The sequence below is a fragment of the Asterias rubens genome, chromosome 16, assembly GCF_902459465.1.
Source record: "Asterias rubens chromosome 16, eAstRub1.3, whole genome shotgun sequence".
Taxonomy (NCBI): domain Eukaryota; kingdom Metazoa; phylum Echinodermata; class Asteroidea; order Forcipulatida; family Asteriidae; genus Asterias; species Asterias rubens.
In genome coordinates, this window is record NC_047077.1 from 2,556,851 (window position 1) to 2,583,919 (window position 27,069).

A 27,069-nucleotide genomic window follows, 5' to 3' on the forward strand; every position below is an offset into this window, starting at 1 on the left:
GCCTCTAAGCGCATTAAAGAAACAATAAAATAAACAATTAGAGAAAGATACAAGATACAAATAGGCAAATTACAAAAAAGAAGCTTTAAACAAATGAGTTTTCAACAAGGACTTAAAACATTGTAAAGTATTAGCTTGGCGAATATGCACAGGAAGACTATTCCAAAGAAACAGTGCGGCGTAAGAAAAAGATCTGTGGCCATAAAAAATGGAAGAAGCTCTAGTAGAAGAAAGCAATGACTGTTGAGATGATCGTAAAGTCCGAGTGGGGAAATAATGATGAACAAGTTCAGATAAATAAGCAGGAGATTGACATGTTTGAGCCTTGAAAATTAACAGAAGAATTTTGTAAACTGTTCGAAACTTAACTGGGAGCCAATGCAATTGCATTAGTACAGGTGTAATATGGTGAGAACGAGGCAGACAAGAAACGAGGCGAGCAGCAGTGTTCTGTGCACGTTGAATTTTAGCAAGATCTTTATCGGGGAGTCCATACAGAAGTGAATTGCAGGAATCAAGTCTAGTAGTGACGAAGGCATGAACAAGACGAAGAGTAGTTGCTTCATCCAGGTAGCGGCGAATTTGTGATATTTTCCTAATAGCCATGAGAGCTCCTTTGCAAACATTATCACAATGTCTACTCATGCACAATGATGAATCCGTAATAACACCGAGGTTACGGGCAAATTCAGATGGTTCAATGACAGACTTACATTACACGCAGTTGAGGGCATAACTGAATCCGCTGGTTTCAGACACAATACTCTATCAGTCATTGTTAGTCCCCAGACCTGGAATTTCTGGTACCATTCGATGCATTCTTCAATTGTCACCATCACCATGTTTCCTTCCAGAAGATGGTTGGACTGTTTCCCTAATCATTGGAAGAGGAAGAGGAAGAGGAAGAGGAAGAAGAAGAGGAAGAGGAAGAGGAAGAGGAAGAGGAAGAGGAAGAGGGGGAGGAAGAGGAAGAGGAAGAGGAAGAGGAAGAGGAAGAGGAAGAGGAAGAGGAAGAGGAAGAGGAAGAGGAAGAGGAAGAGGAAGAGGAAGAGGAAGAGGAAGAGGAAGAGGAAGAGGAAGAGGAAGAGGAAGAGGAAGAGGAAGAGGAAGAGGAAGAGGAAGAGGAAGAGGAAGAGGAAGAGGAAGAGGAAGAGGAAGAGGAAGAGGAAGAGGAAGAGGAAGAGGAAGAATAATAATAATAATAATAATAATAATAATCGTCATCTCTTTTTCTATAAATGGATATGCAATTGTTTTTACTTGTTTTATGCCTCTGAAGAAGGTCCGGTTTGGATCGAATAGTGTGTGCTTTGATAAGACTCTTACGGCGATGTTATAGAGTGCTATATACGAACGGAGTATTTTTATTGTTATTCTTATTATGGGAATTTCACGTAGCGAGATCCTTCATACAGTGGAGGTTTTGTGGTCGAGTGGTTAAGTGCACCACCACCCAATCTCACGCTCTGACCTGTTCAAGGGAGTGTGGGTCAGGAGTCGTGACAATTATGTCCTTAAGCAAGACACTTAACCACTGCTTCGTCCTTCAGATAGGATTTGTAAGGCGCACTTTCTCTGTATACACATTCAAAGGCACTGGTCCAGGTCAATAAAAGAAATCTCAGATGTGTTCAAAGGCCAGTCTGAAAAGATGTGTTTCAAGGGAGTTTTGGAAGTGAGAAATGTCATGTGTTTCTCGTGGACTTGGGGTGACGTGGCTGAGCGGATAAGAGCACCAAACTCAAGCTCTGGTGTTTCTGTTCGGCAGAGTGTGGGTTTGAATCCCGGTCGTGACACTTGTGTCCTTGGCACTGAACTATAATTGCTTCTTTCCACCCAGGGGTAAATGGGTACCTGTCAGGGCAGAGGTGGTTATTGTGATTGATTAGGTTAGTGCGCTACATATTTGGCGGCACAGGCTGTATACTCCCCAGGGAGATGGTTTCAGGAATGGTTTAAGGAATGATTTTAAGGCCCAGTGACCAGGGGTTATAATGTAGAAGCACTTTGAGACTATATAAAAACTGACTATTATTATTATTATTATTATTATTATTATTATTATTAGACTTTGAGGCAGAGAGTTCCAGAGGTGGGGGCAAGATTAGAGAAGGCCCTATCACCATAGAAGAGGTTTGCTTCGGTGTGTCTTGCAGTGCAACTTTCTTCAATTTTGAAGGTTGCACTTGAAAGGAAGAACAAGAAGAATAATGGCTTCTTATATAGCGTTCAGGTCCATCACGCAGTGACGCTTATGGGGCTCCAACATTATAAACCCTGGTCACTGGGCCTTAAATCATTCCTTAAACCATCTCAGCTCCCTAGGGAGTATACAGCCTTGTGCAACAAATGCGCTACTCGGCTAAATCACAGGGCCAGCTTTGCCCCCACAGGTACCCATTTACCCCTGGGTGGAGAGAAGCAATTATAGTGAAGTGTCTTGCTCAGGGATCAGCAGAGCTTGAATTAAGTGCTCTTATCCCACTTACCTCCCCACTTACCTCTAAACTGTGTAAACCCCCAACCCACAGCGTAACACGTGGAATACTTCTCCCTGATGTTCGAGTCATCGTCCAAACAGACAGGCCGAGCATACGGAGTAAACCGGACCGGCTTCGCTAGCTTCAGCAAGGCGATGTCATTGACGAGTGTCTTCCTATCGTAGCCCGGATGGGGGTAAATTCTCTCAATCTCAACTTTCTGGTGGTGCGACGACGGTTCCGTCAGTAGGACGTCTCCGATGACGACGTTATTGATGAGTACTCCCATTGAACTGGGGGAGATAGAGGAGACAAAGTCAATCCTTCCATGGCCCATCTAAAAGGCACTGTACACGTTTGGTAATGGTCAAAAACCAGTCTTCTCACTTGGTGTATCCCATCATGAGCATAAAATAACAAGCCTGTGAAAATTTGGGCTCAATTGGTCATCGAAGTTGAGAGAAAACTATGGAAAAAAACACACACTTGGGTGCTTTCAGCTAGAAGTCTTTTAATATTTTAGTGAGAAATTACCTCTTTCTAAAAAATTATGTTACTTCAGAGGGAGTCGTTTCCAATACTTTTTTATACTATCAATAGCTCTCCAGTGCTCGTTACCAAATCAGTTTTTAAGTTAATATTTGTTTTAAGTAATTACAAATGTGTTCATTCCCTTTATATGTAAGTGCAATAATAAGAACAATATAAATCTGTTCTTTTCGATAAGTGCACTTGGTACTTTGACATGCATTACACAACACATGGGACTAACGGCTTTACGTCCCATCCGAAGGACGAAGCAATGGTTAAGTGTCTTGCTTAAGGATACATGTGTCAAGACTAGGGGATTTGAACCCACACTCTGCTGATCAGAAACACCAGAGTTTGAATTTGGTGCTCTTAACCGCTCGGCGACGATAAAGGGTCCTGCCAATACAGAAAAGGGTTGCTGAAGGAGCTGTGCCCTCAGTATCTATCAGCAATAAGATAAATTCACAAGATCAATTACAGTTCGAATGCCCAGCAGGGTCTAACCCCCAGCCGTGACACTTGTGTCCTTTTGCAAGACACTTAACCATTGCTTCGTCCTTCGGATGAGACGTAAAGCCATTGGTCCCATGTGTTGTGTAATGCATGTAAAAGAACCCAGTGCACTTATCGAAAAGAGAAGGGGTCCGCCCCAGTGTTCCTGGCTGTGGCTGTTGTATGTGCCGTAGCACCTTGTAAACCCTTATAAGGTGCGACATACATGTTATTGGGCTTCATAATTTTTAGCTTCAATAACCTATCTTTCTGTATAAATGTGTATACTAGGTGCCTTGAGTACCTTGTTGGTAGATACGTGCGCTATATAAGACTATGATATCATTCAACCAGGCAGGCTTATAAAATCAGATGGCTTTCCTGGCATCCATAACACCTGCTTCAGACAGGCTCTCCAGAGTCGCGCCAAAACAAATTCTGAATTAAGTACAAGAAAGTTTCAACGTCTTAAACAGTTAGGAGCGACTGGAGACGCTAGAAGTGGAAAGACTGTTGCAGATGTTCGGAACGATTCTGGAGCGCCTTGGTTTCAGATGTCGATCTTGTCATGAGCCAAGCCAATGTAAATGTTATGTTAAAGACACAGGACACTATTGGTAATTGTCAAAGACCAGTCTTCTCACTTTGTTTAACTCAACATATGCATAAAACAAACCTGTGAAAATTTGAGCTCAATCGGTCGTCGAAGTTCCAAGAAAAAACACCCATGTCACACAAAGTTGTGTGCTTTCAGATGCTTGATTTCGAGACCTCAAATTCTAAATCTGAGGTCTCAAAATCAAATTTGTGGAAATAATATACTTCTTTCTCGAAAACCACTTTACATTAGAGGGAGCTGTTTCTCACAGTGTGTTATACTATCAACCTCTCCCCATTACTTGTTACCAAGTTTTATGCTAATAATTATTTTGAGTAATTACAATAGTGTCCACTGCCTTTAAGTTCACCGTTGTTAAGACGGCGCAAGATCCGTCCTGCTCCCAAAATGCTCAGAGGGGAATGCCAGAGGCACAGATTTGCTCCTAATCTAAAATTACGATTACCAGAAAACCTAACAAGCCAAACTATCATGTCACTGACTATCAATTTGTTACTGGTTTCCTGCTTATTTCTGCTTGCAGAAAATCGTTAATCAACATTTTCTGCTTATAAACAGGTCTATAAAACTTGGCCGTCTGCGCAATGTCATAAAGCTGCTTAAGTTGGATGAAATAGCTGAAACTGACCACGGAGCACAACCAGAGACCGGATGGTCTGGAAACCCTCGCGGCACAGCAGAGAACCAACGCACAACTCAACTCTCATATGGCCCTGGCCAGGTATCGAACCGGGGTCACCTTAGTGAGATGCGAGTGCTTTTTGCACAAGCAAACCATTCCCCCCCCCCTATTTGGTTCGGTGTGACCTGGCGCACCTGTCGGGTGTTAGAAACTTTCAGTCTGACTCACTTTGGTGTTGAGACACAATGCGCAGCCGTAATTGCCCATTGGTCAGCGATTAGTGTTGCTCCGCACGTCACTAATCCGTCCGGCCTATCCAGCTGTAGGTAAATCATCCATGGCCAGGTTCCTAGCTCAACCTTAGTCCCATTCACTATCCTATATTGAATGCTGCTAGGAGATACAGAAGTCTGGATACCACACGTTGCTGTATTTAGCACATCTGTGAAAGAATCAGAGGTTAAAGTCATTGCTGATTAAAATGTCTGTAACCAAGACAAAATAATAATAATTTGGCCCTGCTGAAACTGCCTTCACTGGGCCGGCATGTCTGGATGGGAGTGGAGTCACTGCTGTGAGACACGGTAACTGTTACGTTGCTGGATGGGGGCGGACTGAGTTCAGAGGTGAGTAATAATAATTTGGAGGGGCTAATCATTCTTACTCGCAGCTAAGAGCTGAATTGCGAAGGACGGGGCTACAAAGTGTTCGAGAAGCAGGCATGCAAGGGCGCCTTTGGCTGCCAGCCACATCAACCCATTATGGCCACGGAGCACAGCCTAAGATCAAAAGTGATTGATTTTTTCGAGGAAAACCGGATGGTCTGGAAAACCCTCGTGGCACAGCAGATAACCAACGCACAACTCAACTCACATATGGCACCGGCCCGGGAATCAAACGAGGGTCACCTTGGTGAGAGGGCGAGCGCTTTACGCACAAGCCAACCATGCGACCCATGAAGATGCATACTTCTTCTCTTTATATTTTATTTTATTCAACATCCAACAGCGCAAGTGCCAATTACAGGACGGATAAAATGATTAAACATTAAAAAACAGTAAATTGCAACAAGAAATTAAGGAAGTAAACAAAATATAAAAATACTAAAAAGAACAGACAGAAAACATGCAAGACCCAAAATGGACTAGGGTGGCAAGATGATTGAGGGGATGGCTGGAGCACTTGCTTGACTTGGACTTTGAAGGCAGAGATGGATTGGTGGAAAATGTTGATGGAAGGGTTGGTTTGGGTGATTGAATTAAACAAGGAGGCGAGACAGTGTATGAAGCCCTTTGTAGTTGCATTGACCCTGTTTTTAGGGACAATGAACAGACCATGCAGGGTAACGGAGGTTATAACATGGGACTTTAAAGACACTGGACACTGTTGGTAATTGTCAAAGACCAGTCTTCTCACATGGTGTATCTCAACATATGCACAAAATAACAAACCTGTGGAAATTTGAGCTCAATTGGTCGTCCAAGTTGCGAGTTAATATTGAAAGAAAAACACTCTTGTCACACGAAGTTGTGTGCTTTCAGATGCTTGATTTCGAGACCTCAAAATCTAATTCTGAGGTCTCAAAATCAAATTCGTGGAAAGCTACATGTACTCCTTCTCGAAAACTACGTTACTTCAGAGGGAGCCGTTTCTCACAATGTTTTATACTATCAACATCTCCCCATTACTCGGTACCAAGTAAGGTTTTACGCTAATAATTATTTTGAGTAATTACCAATAGTGTCCACTGCCTTTAAGGGGAAAAAGAGAACAAAGCAGGTACATGTATGTTGAAATGATGGCACTCCAACAGTTTGTAACCTTTTTGATTTTTTTTATAGTTTTGTTTAACATGTTAGATGCTGTTCCTTTGAAGGCATTGGACACTGTTGGTACTGTCTCAAATATTTATTAGCATAACAACTTGGTAACAAGCAATGGAGAGGAGTTGATAGTATAAACCATTGTGAGAAACGGCTCCCTCTGAAGTACAGTGGTTTTTAAAAAAGAGGTTATTTTTCACTCAAATAAAAGTCTGATAAAAGCACAGGCTTGAAGCCTTTTTAAGGCATCTGAAAGCAGAAAAATTTGTGTGACAAGGGTGTTTTACCTTTTATTATTTTATTGCAAATTCGAAAACCAATTGATTGAGCTCAAACTTTCACAGGTTTGTAACTTTATGCATATGTTGTGATACACCAAGTGAGAATACTGGTCTTTGACAATTACCAAACGTGTCCAGTGCCCTTAAAGTAAATCCAACATACCAGGGAGTTCGCGACAGTCCATCTCATCCAATCCCGAGGGGCAATCAACGACGCCATCACAAATCCACCAATCAGAAACCACAACTAACCCAGCATCGAAGGTTACGCTACAAAACAATGATGCATCTGTAAAATCAATATAAGGTTTTCTCATAATAGATTTAATCAATCATCAATCAATTCATTCATTCATTTAAACTTGTATTTTTTTCCATACTTCATGTAAACAGAGTACAAATATTTTTTTTAAAGGAATAACCAATAAACAAGAGGCAGAGAAAAATAAATAAATAGAGTATGGAGGCATCATCTGGAAGCATCTGGAAGCATCTGGAAGCCGAGGCTTATGTAGGGATGCCTGGGGACAGACAATAAACGGGGACAAGAACGAACAGACAGACAATTAGAACAAAGACAGACATGACGAAGACAACAATGATGAGAATAATAATTGCACAACAATAATAATACCAATAAAAACAAAAATAATAAGAAATCAAGTAATAATAAAAAAGCGTTAAATGTATAACGCCTTCTTGCTGGTCACTGTCTACAGCACCCAGAGCTACCAGCCAATAAAGTCATCGTATGGAGCCCACTCCGGCAGGCGCGGCCCCCGAAGACCCACCAAGACCATGCTCAAGACCCTGATCGAGGATGCAGGAGCTAACAACAAGGAAGACCTAATCAGTTGTATGCACGATAGAGTTGTGTGGCATGTCAGACATTGAGCCTGACTCAAACAGTGCGACAACTTGGGTCGACTGAGTGTGTGAATAGTAAGGCGCCGATCCAACAGTCTTTGCTCATAGCGCCGTACAGTTGGCTTTCGAAAAAAGAGGCTCAAGATTTAAGCAAAGTTTTGAAATTGGCTAAGGAAGGAGATTGCCTGATGTTCTGAGGAAGATGATTCCACATCCTTGGTGTTGAGATAGAAAGGGCACGGTCCACCCACTGCGAAAAAATTTAAGTTTGGGAACAAGTGTATTGAGATAACCACTAAGTATTATTTCCTGCAAGGTATGTGGAGCTACTTTTTGAAGTATGAGTCCTTTATAGCACCAAGTAATGTTTTACAAGGTGCTGTAGCGCAATATACTGATGATCAGACCAGAGACATCAGGGGAACCCCTTCTCTTTACAATAAGTGTACTTGGTTCTTTAACGTGCATAACACAACACACAGGACCTAAAGCTTTACGTCCCATCTGAAAGACGAAGCAATAATTGTTTTAAGTGTCCTGCTCAAGGACACAAGTGTCATGACCGGAACTCGAACCCACACTCTGCTGATCAGAAACAACAGAGCTTGAGTCCGGTGTTCTTTACATGTATTTGCTCACCCACCATAACTAACATGGCCTAGCGGTTAAGAACACCGAATTCAAGCTCTGGTGCTTGATCAGCAGAGTGTGGGTTCAAGTCCCGGTTGTGACACCTGTGTCCTTAAGCAAGACAATTAACCATGATTGCTTCGAAAAGTTGGGGAGGTAGTGCTTTCTGCTCTACCAGCCAAACTTCTGATGGATGATACCCAAGCCTACATACATGGACTGTAGAGGGGGTAACCCTGCTTCAGCCCCAGGAATAGTAGTCAGATAGTTGATTGTAGCCCACACCTTGAAGTGGCCTTCAGGCCTTGTGTGTCTGGCAACTTACATAAACAAAAAGCAATAAAAAAATTAACAATACTTACTAGATGAATGAATGGCGTGTATTTCAAGATCAAATCCAGTTTTTTCTTCAGAGCAATAGTCCGCTGATGTGAACCGTATCCACGCTAAGTTCCCCGCTGACCAAAGTACCTTCGGTTCATCTTCTCCACGAAGCATGGCAAATATCGTTGACTTATTGCTGGCATCGTGTCCGTTTCCGATCGCTAACAAGTCCGACATCTCAATATTCAACTCGCGTGTTTTCACAAGAATCAGGTGATCGGTTGGTACAGTGATGATGTAACTGCAGTCTAGGTAGGTCCCGTACGGGTTTGGGAATCTGTGCGACTGTAGTCGCTTGTGACTGTTTGGGCTGAGCGTCATGGTTACCTCCCCACAGCGTGAGTCTTCGTCTAAAACGTAATGCAAAGAAAATTCTTGATTAACATGTGTAATAATCTGGGCCAAATTTAAAGCGCTGCTTAACGATAAGCAAATTTGTTGTGCTTACTATAGCAGAAAAAATTGCTAAGGTGCAAGCGTATTTCACAGGTAAGCATAAAAATTAGGCGGCCATATTGCGCGTTAAAAGTTTCACATATTTGTTAACATTGCCAAGTGAGACTACTGGTCTTTGAAAATTACTAAAGGTGTTCAGTTGCCAAGTTCACAAAATGCTACGATTAATCCTATCTCAAGTAGGGAGATGAGTTGACGAGTAACTCATCCTAATTCAGGACGGGTTCAATGTGTCCTAACATCTATGATTAATAATAATAGTGGCTTCTTATATAGGGCTCAGGTCCGTCACGCAGTGACGCTTATGGCGCTTCAACTTTATTACCCCTGGTCATCTCAGCTCCCCGGGGAGTATACAGCCTGTGCCGCCAAATATGTAGCGCACTAACCTAATCAATCACAAGAACCATCTTTGCCCTCACAGGTACCCATTTAACCCTTGGGTGGAGAGAAGCTTATAGTTAAGTATCTTGCTCAAAGACACAAGTGTCACGACCGCGGTCCTTTCATCCGCTCGGCCACGACACAACTTAACACAAACTACAATAAGTCCTAAGATTAATCGACGGCAGTGCCTTCAACCAAAAACATGATACAAAAACATGAACAAATTACTAAATACCTCCTGAAGACGAGCAGAGTATACTGTTCGAAACGTCAAGAGCAAACCGGCTCTTTTCAGAGCCACCACTCCTTCAAAAGAGATTTTACTCATGGTTGTACCCGCAAGTTTACTATTCATATTTATATTTATAGTTACTCTTAAAGCAATTGGAACCTTTCAGTACAGAACAAAAAAAAACTTTCGGAACAGAACAAAAAGTTCACAGATTTACAAACAGAAGGTACAATGTAGTGGTGAAAGACTTCTCTCGAAATATTATTCCATGAAATGCTTAATTTTTTGAAAAAACAGTAAAGCAATATCAATTCTCGATATCGAGAATTACGGTTTTATTTTAAACACATGTCATGACACGGCGAAACGTGCGGATACAAGGGTGGGTTTTCCCAGTATTTTCTCCCGACTTCGATGACCGATCGAGCCTAAATTTTCACAGGTTTGTTATTTTATATAGAAGTTGTTATAAACGAAGTGTGGGCCTTGGACAATACTGTCTACCAAAAAAAGTCCAATGGCTTTAAATACCTCACCTTTGTAACACATCATCTGATCGGGATCCGTGGCTTCCGGCAGCTTCTCACATTTTGCTATATCCATGAACTGGATGCCCATCACCTCAGCATAAGCCTCGCTACAATTGGCTGCTACTGTTTGGCAGTATCCCCTGCAAGGTACCAACGCCCGACCAGCCGAACATCCAGTGTACAATAGAGAGCACACCAACGTTGCAAACTCCGCACTACACGACTGGTTTATGGCAAGCATGGAATCGGCAACAGCATTGATGTCCGATTGGTTCGTGGTAAAAACGGAAGTATACGGAAGAAGACCATCGCATGTATGGGATGTCAACTCTGTACACATTGAACGATCTGTAGATTGAATAATAGAGACAGATTTGGAAGTTAAAGTCACAATTTATTTTTTGTGCTTCTTCTTCTTCTTCTACTCTTCAAATGTTTGGCCAGGATTGGGCGCATCTCACAGCCTTCACATTTGCTGGCATCAGGGCCCAATTTCATGGCTCTACTTACTGCGAACCTTGGGCTTACGATGACGATTCCCGCTTACATGCAAGCGCTGAATTTCTGCGCTAACCTTGTAAGAGTAGAATACCTAGTAACAAAGACTTAGCACGCGCTGAAGCCAAAATTCGCCCCTAACCTGTGAAATATGCTTGCCGTAAGCACAGAATAATCTGCTTCCGTAAGCGCCGATTCTGTGCTTACGGTATAACAGAGCAATGAAAATGGGCCCAGGTCTTGAAAGCAGCACTGCCCCTCAAGGGCTGGCATGGCTGGGCATCGTAGAAGGTGTGGCAAAGATTGGGGTGATGTGCCACAATCGCCTTTTGTGCTTAACACATATCAGTGCATACATTATAGTTTTTATCATCGATGCAATTTTAACAGCTTTGCAATTCTAGAGCAGTGTCTTACCAACTAGACCACCGACATTGCTCGGTGGCTAGAGCAAACCCTATATTTAGCAGCTGGTACCGCAAAGATTTAGTAGATGTTAAATTTGCATCAGGTATAGAGAATAATAATATTATTAATTTTGGCTTTTATCCATACACCGATGTGTGTTAGCACTGTATACTCAGTACTTTCCCGAGTCCTGTGAAAAAATATCACAGGCATGTATACAGTGCTAACACACATCGGTGTATGGGTAAAAACCAAAATTAATATTCTTTATCCCCGATGCAAATTTAACATCCATTATAATAATAATATTGGTTTTACCCAAATATACTATTGTGTGTTAGCACTGTATATTCAGTACTTTCTCGACCTCTGTGAAAAAAATGAAGTGTTTGTATTATATAAGTCATCACAAAAGCGCGAGTGGAATACGGAAAAATACAGCGCTTCTGCGTCCCATATCCAACGAGGCCGAAGGCTGAAGGCCGAGTTGGATATGGGACGCAGACGCACTATATTTTTCCGTATTTCCACGAGCGCACGTGTGATAACGTATTTATCTTCAAGCAAACTTGCGCGTGACATAGAACACACAATACGCATGGTAGTGATATTAGCCGTGCAATATAGGTTTTTATCACCACTCCATTCTGCCAGTCTGATTGGAGGATTAGCGCGTACTTGAAGATAATTATCGTTGTCATTATCCCGATGCAAATCTAAAAAACTACTGGTGTTACAAATTTTGAGAAGTCAACCAAATGAAACAAAACTTACCATTCAGTGATGGACTTTCACCAGCTATGGTACTTTCAATAAAGTCCACGTAGGCGGATACCCGTGTCGTAACAACAGGGAATGCAGTAGAGTTACATCCGACACCCACACTAATAATCCCAGCTAAATACCACCTAGCGTCCTCTCCCTCACACAACAACGGTCCGCCACTGTCACCCTTCAAAAACAAAACGAACAATGTAACTTGAACCAAAGCTACATCGTATTACTGTTTTCAGGCCTCAAAATAACCCACAGCACCCATAGCAATAAAGAGAACAATAACAATAAAGAGAAGAATCAATCAATCAATCAATCAATCAATCGGAGGGAATTTTTATAGCGCCCAAATCAACCAAAGTTGTTCAAAGACGCTCAAGACAGTTGGATGAAATTAATTTTGATACACTTGTTGGAATAGAAAACATTTGAGGAGTTTCTTGAAAATGTGAATAGTGTTAGCATCCATGATGTGGTTAGTGTTCCATTCTTTTGGTCCAAACCAGAAGAGTGAGCGATCTGCAAACGATACAGCATGGGTTCTGGGCACGATAATCTAATGGGAAGATGTGGATGATCTAAGCTGTCTGCGTTGTGGTTGCAGCTGTAAGTCAGATATGTAGGATGGCGACTGTTTATGGAGAGCTTTGTACACAAGAAGAAGAACTTTGAATTTGATACGCTGTTGGAAAGGGAGCCAGTGAAGAGCAATGAGTTCTTAGAATGGGTGAAGTTTGACACACTGAGCTACATCTTTCGAGACCACACCCTTCCTATATCCCTGAAAAGGCAGGTATTCGATTAGTGCATCATACCTGTCCTATCGTACGGTGCTGAGACATGGACGACCACCAAACGACTAGAGAAAAAACTAAGAGTGACAGAGAGGGCTATGGAAAGGGTTATGATAGGAGTAACAAAGAAGGACACGGTGACGAATGAGGACCTAAGAAAGAAATCAAGAGTGCAGGATATTATCAAGACGATCAAATCAAAGAAGTGGAGATGGGCAGGCCACCTAGCAAGGAGGCATGACAACAGGTGGGCATGCAACATAACCAACTGGACTTCAAGAAACCGGACAAGAAAAAGAGGGCGACAAAACAGAAGATGGAGAGATGAACTAAGTACATACAGGGGTATTGCTTCGCAACAGACAGCGCAGGATAGAGTGAGATGGAGAATTGGTGAAGAGGCTTGCAGTGGAGTGAAATAGGCTAGACGACGACCCATAGTAATTACCGTGGTGCCCTTTGCGTTTGCTGTGGTACCCGCTGCAAGGTTCCAATACAAACTTACAAATTACATTGTAAGTAGGCTGTCATTGCTGATTTGTTAAGGGAATCAAATTCAAGTTCTGGTGATTAAGTCATCGTATTTTGCCTCATAGGCGGCAGAGGGCGTGCTTCATGTGCCCAATGAAGCCTTGAAATTATCCAAAGCACCCACAGCAATTAATTGCCACGCTGAATGTGCTTTTGCTGTGGTGCCCACTGCAAGGTTCCAATCTTGAACTTATATTTCCCAATGGAAGTGCCCCCTAATACTAGAGGAAAAGGAGAATGAAAACCCTTGCATTTAGAAAAGAAGTAGGACAACTTTATTGAGTAGAGGGCTAACATACATGGTACTGTATATGATTTAATAGACTTTTCAGTCTATTTAATAACAATTATGCCAATAACTTGTACATACATGTATATAGTGCATTTCACAATAATGTCTCACTGTGCTTTACATTTTGTTGTAGTGCCCTGGTCATTGGGCTCATAGCATTCTGTTAATCTTTCTCAGCTCCCTGGGAAGTGCACAGACTGTTATGGGCAACCATATCGCTCCGAGGGCTTTTACATATACACAATATCAACGTGCACCCTCGCAGGTACCCATTTATAACCCCGGATGAAGGGAAGCAACTGTAGTTAAGCATCTTGCTCGAGGACAATTGTCGGTGTCACGACCGGGATTCAAACACCACGCTGATGACTTAACCACCAGAACTTGCTCTAAACGACTCGGCCATGACACACAACAAGACGCCCATCGAATATATGATAAAGCGAAGGTAAACTCGAGTGATTAACAAGAGATTTTCCAGAACATACCCTGCATGGACCAGCATCTCTAGCATTGTCCGCAGGCTCAGCACAGATACTTCCTTGGTTTGGAGTGAATCCAATCCTCTTGAAACCTTCATAGCGTTGAATACAGTGGTCGATGTCAACAACTTTCATCTTGGCATCAAGGAGGTCCAGAGAAACATTTCCTGCAAACAAATCACAAAACTGGGTTCTTATAATAATAATAATAACAATAATAATCATCGGTTTTAAACCGCGCTTTTCACACCCCAAGGGCTTCTAAAAGCGCTCCAACATCATTACCCCTGGTCACTGGGTCATTTAATTCATTCTTTAAACCATCTCAGCTCCCTGGGAGTAGGTATACAGCCTTTGCGGCAAATATGCCCTACTCGGCTAAATCAATGACAAGAACTATCTCTCCTCTCACAGGTACCCACGTCTGTGTGCACACAGTATCCAAATATCGCCGGACCGAACCACGTCCCTAGAACAATCCAAGTACGCCAAATCCGTTTGTAGTTTGTCCTCGTTTTAAATACGTTGCCACTCCATCTACACTGTAATTGCAAGCAGGAATAGCTACAAAATTTCTCAAAGTTCTGCAGCCGATTTCACGAAACTCTAGGATTAATCCTATCTCGAGTTAGGACGAGTAACCCGTCCTAACTTAGGATGGGTTCGATGCGCCCTACGCCCTTGGATACGAACCTTAACTCGTCCTACATGTAAGTCCTATTCATAAGATTAATCTTAAGTAAGAAAGAGTTTGGTGAAATCAAAGGCTGGTGCGACATTTCCGAGCGAACCCATCCAAGCCCGTCCATGAAGTTCGTTAACTGACTGAAAAAGTTGCTACTATGTCCATTCTGTTTACGAACGGTTCAAGCCCATTTGCTACATTTTTTTCAGAACATTCGAGTTCGGTGTGATGGGGGCTTCAGGTACATGTATATAGCGCAGTATCACACCTGATCTGATAGGCATATCAGAGGTATGTGGAGCTACGCTTTGAAGTATTAGACCTATTTCTTAGTTGCACCGTGTTTTTCTTGTGCGTACAATTTTTCCAAGCCCGCATGCGGCCAGGCCTGTCTTGAAAAGAGTTTCTAAAAAGCAGTGGTAACTCACCTCTGAACTCAGTCCGCCCCCATCCAGCAACGTAACAGTTACTGTGGCCCACAGCAGCGCCTCCACTCCCATCCAGACAGGCCGGCCCACTGAAAGCAGTACGCTCAACCGGCCAGGCGAGTTTCAGCAGGGCCAAGTCGTGGATGTATATGTGTGGGTTGTAGCCAGGGTACACGATGATACGCTCAATAGGTATAAGCTGATGGTGGGGAGATTGGACTTCGATGTGAGTGTCACCGACAATAACCTCGTCAAGGAGGGCCCCTAAGGAACTGCATTTCAGACAGAGGAAACAAATGTTTTAGATTTATCATTATGCAATTTGAAAAGATCAAAGAGAAAGATATGTGACATGACGTGTTGTGGCGGAGCAAACACAATCACGGGACTCAAGCTCTTTTCTAGGCATGTGAAAGCTTAAAAATTTCTGCAAAATCAGTGGGGTTTTCTTTCAGTATTTATCAATACCAATTGATCATTGAGCCCAAATTCTCCACAGATTTGTTATTTTACATACACATTGGGATGTACACCCAGTGAGAATACTGGTCTTTGGCAACTACCAAACGTGTCCAGGGGTGGATTTCACAAAGGTAGTCCTAACTTAGGACTAGTCCTCGGCAATGCTAAGAGATAGGACCTAAGTTAGGATGAGTAATATGATGAGTAGGCCGTGGCGGGGGCATTGGTACTGTGTTCAAGAGCCAATTGAACCTTCAACTTAGGAACAGTGTTCTCCCTGCAGTCTGCCTACCGTCCTTGCCATAGCACTGAAACAGCACTTCTTACAGTTCAAGATGCTTTTCTCAGAGCTATTGATTCACACCAGGCCGTTTTTCTCATCAGGGTAGACTTGTCGGCCGCTTTCGATACAGTTGACCACAATATTCTCCTTCAGCGGCTCACATGTGACTTTGGTTAAGATGGAGTTGTTCACCAGTGGTTCCACACATACTTGAGTGATAGATCTAGCCAGGTTTGTGTTAAGGATGCCCTTTCTACTGAAGCAAAGCTCAAATATGGCGTTCCTCAGGGCTCCGTCATTGGACCTCAGATGTTCACTTATTACTCCCACACCATTGGTCAACTTATTCGACGTCACTCAATCCAGTACCACATGTATGCTGATGATGTACAGTTGTTCTTAACATTCAACCCCTCCCGCCCTGGAGATGCTGCTTGTGCTTTGTTTCGTTTGTCTCGGTGTGTCAACGAACTTCAATCCTGGTTGGTCACCAATAAGCTCAAGATGAACCCGGATAAGACGGAATTCTTCATTGCAGCCTCTCCCACTCACCTCAAAAATCTGGATCACCTCACCTTTAATCTCAATGGCACTCAAATTCATCCTTCTCCATCTGTCAGAAACTAATGTCTGCTCACATTACTCAACTCTGTCGCTCTCTTAACTGGCATATACGCAACCTAAGCCAGATCAGGAGGTTTCTTGATTTCAGCGCCTGCCATAATGCTGTCCGTGCCTTAATTCTGTCCAAGCTAGACTATGGCTGCTGCCTCCTGAATGGTGTTTCACAGAAAGATGTTTCCCGCCTTCAACGGCTCCAAAACCGCTGTGCCAGACTTATCTTTCAGCTGCCCAAATTCACTCACTCATCTCCACTTCTCAAGCAATTACACTGGCTTCCAGTTGCCCAACGCATTCAATTCCGTACAATGGTCCACACATATAAATCCCTCAATCACTGTGCCCCGGATTATCTCTCCTCTCTCCTTTCACTCCAGACATCTTCTTACTCTCTTCGCTCTACTACTGGTAAATCCCTTTCAGTTCACAAAACCCATAAACTTGCAGGTGATAGGGCATTTTCAATTGCTGCTCCTCGACTATGGAATTCTCTACCTACCCTTACCAGAAGCTCAAACAGTGTCCCAGCCTTCAAACGTGCTCTCAAAACCCACCTTTTTGCCTCTTCGTAGCTGGTCATCTTTATCTTTGTTCTGTCTTTTTCCCTCTTCTTTCCTTCTCAGCGCCTTGTATCCTTTGGCAATTTGGCGCTTTATAAATACTGTTATTATTATTATTATTATTACTACTGGTGGTGGTGGAGCTTATGTATGGCTTTAGGGATGCACATTTAGGCGGGAAGGATCCAAGCTGTTCTTGTATTTATAGTTACTCTTATTCTCCACACCATGCAAAGTTTCAAATACCATTTACTATTTATATCCCCTTATCTTTTATTTTATTTTTATTTCTATTTTTATTTTTTTATATAAGGAGCAAATGTGAACCATAGCCCAACAGACATTGACATGGTCAATGAACAGAATGAAATTTGAATCAGACTGAAGGATCTTAAAAGAAGAACTCTGATGGGCTAATCAAATGGTTCACTGCAGCTCAGATTTACCAGAAAAGAATAACAGAAAAACAAATATATATGGTATCAAGGAAACACTGAATTATGTAAGAAGGAGGTGTCCATGCACACGGCATTTAAATGACTGAATCCCTTCCTCAGTAATGTTGCCAACAACAGAGACAGGAAGACTGTTCCATAGGGGGACGGCAGTGTGGATGAAGCTTCTGTCCAAGCAGCGAGTTCTTGCGGCTGGCAAAGAGAGAGCATGTTCAGGCAATGAAACACTGAAGCGGGTTACTTCTTATTTGTAACACCATGCAATGCTTCAAAACACCACGAATGTCCAGTGCCTTTAAAGCCTATTGAACCCTTGCACACATGCCACACGCTGCGACTGTGCCCCGCTCACCATTGCGGTGGCCAATAGGTTTACGTGTAAGCGCTGCGTCGCCTAAATGCGCACTTCACTGAATAACGCACAGTGACATTGCCCACCAAAGTGGCGCATCCAAGATTATTCTGATGATGACGTCAGGTGAATTGGGTCAATTGGGAGAAAGAAAAGAGCTGTACTTACTTTGGTGAAGCCACGCAGTGTGCTGCAGTGGTTGCCCATTGGTCTGCGATGAGTGTAGCTCCGCACATGTGTTTTTTTTCCGCGTCGCTGGTGTTCACCAGAATACGGAGTGAGAGCAGCCAAGGCCACTTCCCAGTCTCCACGATGTCACCTTGTACGATGCGATGAAGTGGTGGGTCATAACCCGGCCGACTACCGCACGATTTCTCTTCATCTAATACAGTCGGAGAGAAATGGTAACAGTAACATTTACAATAGCAACATGGTATGAGTTATGATATATTAGGTTTCTGATCGACTGAGTGTGGGTTCGAATCCTCAGCCGTGACACTTGTGTCCTTAAGCAAGACACTTAACCATTGCTTCGTCCTTTGGATGGGACGATAAGCCGTTGGTCCCATGTGTTATGGAGCACATGTAAAAGAGCCCAGTGCACTTAACAAAAACGAGAAGGAGTTCGCCTTGGTGCTCCTGGTTTGATCGGCAGCAAATTGCGCCACAGCTCAAAAAGTGAAGCATTTCATGGAATAATATTTCAAGAGAATTCTTTCAACATTACCTTCTGTAAACCCGGTCAGTCATTTGTAAATCTGTGAACTTCTATTTTTGTCTACTTGTTTTTCTGTTCCGAAAGTGTCCAATGGCTTTAAAGGCGGCGTACACTATTGGTAATTACTCAAAGTAATTTTAAGCATAAAAACTAACTTGGTAACAAGCAATGGAGAGCTGTTGATAATTATATAAAACATTGTGAGAAAGTAACGTTGTTTTCAAGAAAAAAAAGTAATTTTCCTCAAATTTTATTTCAAGACTTCAGAATTAGATTTTAAGGTCCCGAAATCAAGCATCTGAAAGCAAACAACCTTGTGTGACACAGTGTTTTTTTCTTCCATTATTATCTCGCAGAGTCGTCGACCAATTGAGTTCAAATTTTCACAGGTTTGTTATTTTGTGCATATGTTGAGATACACCAAGTGAGAAGACTGGTCTTTGACAATTACCAAAGGTGTCCAGTGTCTTTAAAACAAAGAAGTAAGGAGGACCTCAATGTGCATCACATCATAATTACATTTATTTTCTTTGATGATGGACCCTCAAAAAAGATTTCAACAGCATCTGAAAATATTGTATGCCAGTGTTTTTCTTGGCCTTGTGTGTAGATTGGGACTGCAAAGTTTGTGGGCATTTTCCCATCTACATACATGTACGCCCTCAATGAAAAGTTTCAAAACTATACCTTCAAAAGAAGATGTAATCTCCGGTAGTGTGGGTGCTGGACTGCTGCCTGTGACATTCAAACATAGAAACCATAAAATACACTTTAGTTCAATTGAATGATTGTGCAAGGAAAATAGCATGCAGCAAAGAAAGGGTAGACCAACCAAATGGGGGCCGGGAGTAGGCCTACCCAGGTACAGACCCCTAGCCCACCTTGTCGGGATGTGTCTCTCAAAACTAATGTCACAACTCACTGTTAGGCCTGGGCAACTTTACTACTCGTCTAGCCGCGCCTCAAATAGTCGCGACTTTGACACTATAGTCGCGACTAATGTTTAATTCCTCAGTGCATTGCGGCATACTGTTTGCTGAAGGCAGGCGCAACTTAGTTAAACTTAGTGCTGAATTTTTGAAGTTAGATACATGTAGTTGTGAACGTCACAACTTGCTCACCAAGCATTAGCCGTGACTACATATGTATTGTAGTAGTCACTGCGGCCACCGACTAGGCCTAGTATTGACTCGTCTAGACAATCATTAGTCGCGACTAGACTCTGACACTAGTTACCCTAGATCGCACAGGCTTATTCACCATTGATAAGACTGATGTTAGAAATAAAGGATAACTTTCCGTATGGCGCCACCACTTTTTCACTCATTTTTACAAAAAGGGATATATCAATCAGGTAAATTAGATACTATATTATTTTATTTCGAATGAAAAAGTGGTGGCGGCATACGGAAACTTTTCCGAAATAAAGAAGAGAGAGCCATCAAAACAGCCCAAGGTGGGCTATTATAATATATCCCTTTTTGCGTATTAACATAGGTGAGGGGCGAGCAAAAACAAATGATTTGTCAGGCATTCATTCCCATAGTTTCAACATGGCAGTTTGTGTAAGGACCTAAATTTCGTATTTCCTTAGTGGGAAATACACATAATGAACATTAGCAAGCATAATGACTTAGGCCTATAATAGTATCGTAGGAGGTCCTGTTTTTCGAGGTGTCCCTAAAAACGTGGCAAATCTTTTACCTCTCTGTGCGCGATGTAAACAGTCCCTAGATAAAAATTTTGTGGTTTTATTTGCCAAGCAAAGAGTCTCCTCTCCCTTGACCAAAACTTAGAAACACGTAAGGCTCCACTGGTCATTTGCACTTGTAAATGCAAAAAGTTTAGTATTTTAGTTTTAATATATGTTTGCATACTTCATATTAACAAATGAAGATAATTAGCGCATCAGTTGATATATGGCATCATTATTTTTTTCCCAATTCAAACAAAAAGGCATAATAGCGTGAAAACTGGTAAGCGGAGGATATAATGAAAAATATAAAAAAAGGAACTAAACATAGACGGCTCTCCGTCATGTCCGTTGCACAAAAAGTGCAGTGCCAGTGGCACTGACTCAAACGTCGACGTCCTACCCTACTTTATAAGTTACATTCAAAACAAGATTAGCAGCATTGCTGCTTGCAGAAATTACTTCCTTGCAAATTCAATAGACTTTTAACTCATGTTTTGTAAGTCGGCAATGCGACGGCAAGACACTTTTTAGACAGTTGAAGACACTGACAAAGGGGTATAATAACCAAGGAAGCAGCCATTACTACCTCCAGATGTAGGCCTACATAACACTAACACGACCAACAGTACCATAATCAAATTAAAAACGGAAAGCTAGCTGTAGCCAGCGCTAGGAAGGAATAGGATTGCAAATTTACCGCACACCAAAGCAAAAAATCAACTTACCAACAGCACCATTCGTTGTAGGGTAGTCAAACTCATGCTTGCCGTCTGTAACTACACCTGAAGAAGGCCTTCGTGTATTTGGAGGTAATGGTCCTAAAGTAAAATAATAACTTTTGTGAAAAACACATTAAAATTAAGAGTGACGGTATGTCAACGTCGCTCGTCGCTTTACGTGTCAGACGACATGTGCGTTGAATCCGTGTGAAGAGGAAAGACACATAACAAAAACAAACCGAGTATAATCACTTGAGGGCGCTCTCTGGCGGGCCCTCGCTGATGGGCGGGGTATAAAAGCTGTATAGGTAGGGTGCACCACACTCTGTAGGCCGCCAAACCATAGCCGATTAATAGTACTGTCGAACTGTCGTAGTGCTTTTCAATGGGGATGGTTGTTATTCAAAATCGTCCAACAATGGGATTAATCAGGAACTTCATGTTGGCAAAAAGTCATCGTGCAGAAGAAAAACAATCCCGGACGGGCCAAAATCCATGCGACAAACAAACTATGACTATAACGATTTCAAAATCTTTTTAATAATAAAGTTTTTGGGGTCATGTCATGCAATTTTAGATTGGGGAAATTATAACAAAACTTAGTAAAACTTACACGTTTTTTTCAAAACTGAAAAATCTCCCGAATTCTGAAAAAAATTGTTCTCCACGCGTTATATAAAGCAAGACAAGTTCCCCAAAGAACATAATCAACATCTGTAGCAAGTAGCAATAAATAAATCTGTGCACAATAATGGTGTCACCGCAACCCCCACCCCCCCCGCCCCCGCCGCCCCCCCCCCCAAAAAAAAAAAACACACACAAAACAAACGGAGAATTAACTTGATGTTTACCTGGTGCGCTGGTCGGTTCTGCTTCGCCCCATCCCGGTCCCGCTGAGTTTTTCCCTGTTATAATGGGGAAAAAAATAAGTGACACAACACATCAGATTAACCAAAGTTACACTCTGTAACTTTGGTCCCTCGCTCGGGTCCCTCCCAAATTCGGGAGAGTTCGGGTACAAGAAAACAACAAGGGCACAAAAAGGATATCACCATCATTTCGTTGTAATAATATTCTTCCGGTATTGCAAGCCGAAAGGCCTCAAAAAGTGCCTTTTAAAAAGCAAGACAGTTCTCTATCTGGCAAGATAGATACATGGCGATGACTAGAGCAAGCTAGTCGAAACGTTGAGACCAATAATTGACACCAATAAGAACTGACACCGCGGTAGCTAAGCTAAAGTAGTAGGCTATTCCCAGCCTATTTTCTATACCATCTGCCCGGGTAATAGTTAAAAAGCAGGACAGTTCTTTTCAGAACTGAGAAATCTCCCGCGAACAATCTACTCCACGGTTGAAGAACGAAGAAAGACGGTTCTCTAAGAACAAACTCTACCTGGCAAGTAGAAACACACTTGGTGTTAACGCAAACCAAATATTACATAAGTCCCAATTACTTTGAACCATCATACTTAACTGAACTTTTGTCTTCCAGAACACGCCCCTCAATCAACCTTAGATCTTCATCATCATCCCAGTTTGCACCAGGTCCCCGTACCAACACACGATACGGGGATAGAGCCTTCCCAGTATGTGCCCCCACATTATGGAACAATCTCCCCTCCTACATCTAGAATGCTCAGACAATTGGCGGCTTCAAAACACAACTAAAAAAACCATCTTTTCAATGGTTTCAATCAGTGCCAATGAGATTACAATAATTTTTGTTTCTCTCTTAGTTCAATGATATTGGTTTCTTCTAAATAGCCTGTTATATTGTTTATTTAGTGTACCTTTTGTATTATTATTATATATTTCTAGCTTTTATTTTCCCGTATGCTTACTTATCATTTATATTTGGGGTTTTTTGCGAAGCGCTTAGAAACTTATTTTTAGTATAAAGCGCTATATAAATGTAATTAATATTATTATTATTATTATTATTAATTACTACCAATACCAGTAACATGGCCGATCATAAGGAAGACTATAGCAACCAAGATGCACAGCATAACAACCATGACGATGATGACATTTCGTCTAGAAGGAAAATGGCAGTCTTCGCTAAAAGTGCTGCCCACATCACCATAATCCATGATTGGTTGCTGAAACTTTAACTTGTGGTTGTCATCATGTACATAGGCAAGATTGTCACATCCGCCCTTTGATTTCTGGAAGAAAGAAAATTCATCCGTCTTTAGAGAGAGTACACGAATAAGCCCTCCACCCAAGAAAAGTACGGACTCCCCGTAAACCCCCTCCCTCAGTTTTTAAAGGTTTGTGTGTTTTTTTGATTACGAAGTTCGCCACAAACAAGGCTATAAAGGTCACTTCTATACAAGAAGAAAACTTAATGAGAAAAAAAAAAAAATCGGGAGCTGAAAATATAAATACTGATATTCCTCTTAAAAACTGTCTTAGTATAGTTTAAAGGCAGTGGACACTATTGGCAATTACTCAAAATAATTATTAGCATAAAACCTCTCTTGATGACGAGTAATGGGGAGAGGTTGGTGGTATAAAACATTGTGAGAAACAGCTCCCTCTGAAGTGCCATAGTTTTTGAGAAAGAAGTATTTTTCCACGAATTTGATTTCGAGACCTCAGATTTAGAACTTGCCATCTAAACGCATGCAACTTCAAGGGTGTTTTTTCTTTCATTAAACTCGCAACTTCGATGACCGATTGAGCTCAAATTTTCACAGGTTAGTTATTTTATGCATATGTTGAGATACACCAACTGTGAAGGATAGCCTTTCACAATTATCAATGGTGTCCAGTGCCTTGGGAAGTGATACTTTTGGCAAGTCTTATATGTACACGGGCGTCTTCGCAAATTTCACTAGATGGAGATGGTAGTAATCTATTTGTTGTCGTTGATAATGAGCCCTACACAAAATTTGTCAGAACATTTCAACACCATCTGAAAATACGGATTCGTGATCAATTTATCATGGGTTCCCGCCATTTTCTGGGTTGCATCAATAAACACGTGCTCGCGTATAGTAACTCAATTCCAAACAAAAAACTTGTGACCAAAAGTTAAAGCAATAAACCTTTTCTGTTGAGGGTCAAAGGTTAGTGATTGATGGTTATTAGGGATTTTATTGCAGTGGTTGTCAGTGTTGTACTTTTTTGGCAAAAATAAGCTTAAACGTTCGTATAGACACTCTAACAAATTCATGGGTTATGTGTGAAGGGTTTTCTGAGTTTGCACGATAGCTTTCATACCGCTTACTTTATGATTCCCGGGTTATGTGTGAAGCAAAAGAGTCTTCTACCGTTCATACCGTTTACTTTTAACAAATCCCCGGGTTATGTCTGAAGCAAAAGAGTCTTCAAAGTTTCCAAAAATACTGTTCATACCATTCACTCTTAACAAATACCCGGGTTATGTCTGAAGCGAAAGAGTCTTCAAAGATTCCAAAAATACCGTTCAGAGCATTCACTCTTAACAAATACCCGGGTTACGTCTGAAGCAAAAGAGTCTTCGAAGTTTCCAAAAATACCGTTCATACCATTCACTCTTAACAAATACCCGGGTCATGTCTGAAGCAAAAGAGTCTTCAAAGTTTCCAAAAATACCGTTCATACCATTCACTCTTAACAAATACCCGGGTTATGTCTGAAGCAAAAGAGTCTTCAAAGTTTCCAAAAATACCGTTCATACCATTCACTCTTAACAAATACCCGGGTTATGTCTGAAGCAAAAGAGTCTTCAAAGTCTGCACAAAACCATTCATATCGTTCACTCTTGACAAATTCCCGGGTTATGTGTGCAGCAAAAAGAGTTTCAGAGGTTTTACTTAACCGTTCATACCATTCACTCTAAACAAATTCCCGGGTTATGTAAGAAGCAAAAGAGATCTTGCAGTTTACTCATATATACCGTTCGCAACGGTTCACTCTTAACAAATTTCCGAATTATGTGTACAGCAAAACACATTTTAATCCATGACAATTTCATTTCAAAAGGTGGTTTGGCGGGGGGTTTTTTCGCCGAAATTTCGGGGCGAATAATTATGTTCACGCAGGAAGAATACTTCCCAGTAGGAATACACAGCCTGCGAAGTGTTTCCGCGGTAACGCTCCTTCAGTTGTATCAAATTTTGGATGAAAAGTGAATACGATTTTTCGACAACCTTATTACTCCGAAGTGAAATGTCTCTCAGAATACCTTGTTTAAATCAAAGTCGCTGTACTTCTAATACCACGTAAGATTTTACCCCATTTATTTCCAGAGTTAGTTCCAAATGTACAAGCCCTTTAAAGGCACTGGACGCTATTGGTAATTACTCAGAATAAGTGTCAGGAAACGTACTTGGTAACGAGCAACGGAGAGCTGTTGATAGAATAAAACATTATGAGAAACGGCACCCTCTGAAATAATTTTTGAGAAAGAGGTAACTTCTCTCTAAAATAATAAAAGACTTCAGTTGAATTGTTTTTTCTTAAAGCCTTTTTATAGTTATAGTCTATTATGCATCTGAACGAACACAATGCAACAATGGTGTTTTTTCTCTCAGTGTTCTCTTGTAAACTTCGATGACCAATGAGCCAAAATTTTCACAGGTTTGGTATTCTATGCACATGTTGGGATACACCAGGTGAGAATACTGGTCTTTGACAACTACCAAAGGTGCCCAGTGCCTTTAAGTGCAGGGATGTCTACTGGAAACGTAAGATATACAAGTATTATTGACATTGACCGGGGCTTACATCCAAGCAAACAAGTCGGTGTTGAGTTATGACCATCCCCTAGTGCCCACCTACAGCCGTGGTGCCAAGAAATAACATGACCACATGTTCTTTTCCCATCAGGTTTAGGGTTAAACAGTTCAACAAAAACCACTTTTTACCCTAACATTTCTAACATATCTGCACATGGCACAAACAAGTACATTTTTAGTTGACCTTTCATTATAAGGCTGCTCCCTGCTCAAGTACCATGGATTAATTTTGCAAGATAACTTCGAGAGAATAGCAATAATGACGGAACACTATGGAAGACTGAACGGGACAGCTAGAGCGCGAAATCAAGTCATAATATGCTACTTAGTGCAATCATTATTTATGACGTGAAGAAACTAATGGCAAAACTTGTGGTTATAGAAGCCTAGCAGACGAGGAGCGTTCCATAATTATAGTAAAACATCATGTTGAGAATATATCACCTCAAAAGTAATGTGGTTGTGGAAAAAGAAATCAGTTTGTGCTCCAAAATTTGAATATGAAAAGCGTTACAACAGTAACGCTTTTCGGATTTTTGATTCCTTTATATGGATTAGTCTCCCTGCGTGGGAAATAATCGCTCCAGATTTGTCGGCGATATCTCAAAAACGCTATCATCTTTGGAATGAAATGTCCACAAGTCAGTTTTATTGTAGGCCCTGTCACATTCTCAAAGGGTTTTTAAAACAATCAAACGGTTCCAAAAAAAACTAAAGGCACACTCTTCCTGTAACGCACAACAAACAATACTGTTGGCCTACTTTGCTTCCTAGTCCATTTGTTTATTTCTCATTGCTTTGTATTGTTAATTTTTGATTGCTTGTAATTAGTGTATAGGCGTTGTGGTACCTTTCACTGTAAGAACGCTATGTTAATGCTTAGATTATTAATATGAAGCATTGCGAGAAACGGCTCCATCTGAGGTATAACGGAGACGGAGAGAATTTCTCACTCAAATATTAAAATATGTTCAGACTTTAAAGCCCTTTTAGGTATTTGAAAGCACACAAATTTGTGCAACAAGGATGTGTTTCTTTTTATTATTCTCTTGCAACTTCGATGACCAATTTAGCTCAAATTTTAACAGGCTTGTTATTTGTATGCATATGTTGAAGTCCAGTGCCTTTAACTCTCAACCAAAATACTGCATGCCTACTTTTAGAAACTAATGGACTTTCCTAGACTAGATGGACGAATGAAAACATGCCCTTAAGGGGCAAATACTGAAGGAACTAAGAAAACAACCC

General features: G+C 41.5%; 1 protein-coding gene across 2 annotated transcripts in view; it reads right to left on the bottom strand.

Moving 5' to 3' along the window:
- LOC117300647 overlaps positions 1-27,069 on the bottom strand; it is a 49,786-nt gene that overhangs the window by 21,102 nt on the left and 1,615 nt on the right. The window contains exons 2-15 of one of the 2 annotated variants that reach the window (XM_033784339.1): positions 23,052-23,262; positions 21,944-21,997; positions 21,099-21,191; positions 19,365-19,412; positions 18,128-18,341; positions 15,227-15,498; positions 14,120-14,280; positions 12,015-12,192; positions 10,341-10,682; positions 8,708-9,079; positions 7,012-7,137; positions 4,973-5,186; positions 2,502-2,773; positions 714-874 (exon numbers count right to left, since the gene is read on the bottom strand). In XM_033784339.1, coding sequence (XP_033640230.1) covers positions 714-874; positions 2,502-2,773; positions 4,973-5,186; positions 7,012-7,137; positions 8,708-9,079; positions 10,341-10,682; positions 12,015-12,192; positions 14,120-14,280; positions 15,227-15,498; positions 18,128-18,341; positions 19,365-19,412; positions 21,099-21,191; positions 21,944-21,997; positions 23,052-23,262 — 2,718 coding nt within the window. Of the gene's footprint in view, positions 1-713; positions 875-2,501; positions 2,774-4,972; positions 5,187-7,011; positions 7,138-8,707; positions 9,080-10,340; positions 10,683-12,014; positions 12,193-14,119; positions 14,281-15,226; positions 15,499-18,127; positions 18,342-19,364; positions 19,413-21,098; positions 21,192-21,943; positions 21,998-23,051; positions 23,287-27,069 lie in introns of both variants that reach the window. The other variant, XM_033784337.1, reaches the window with a different exon arrangement.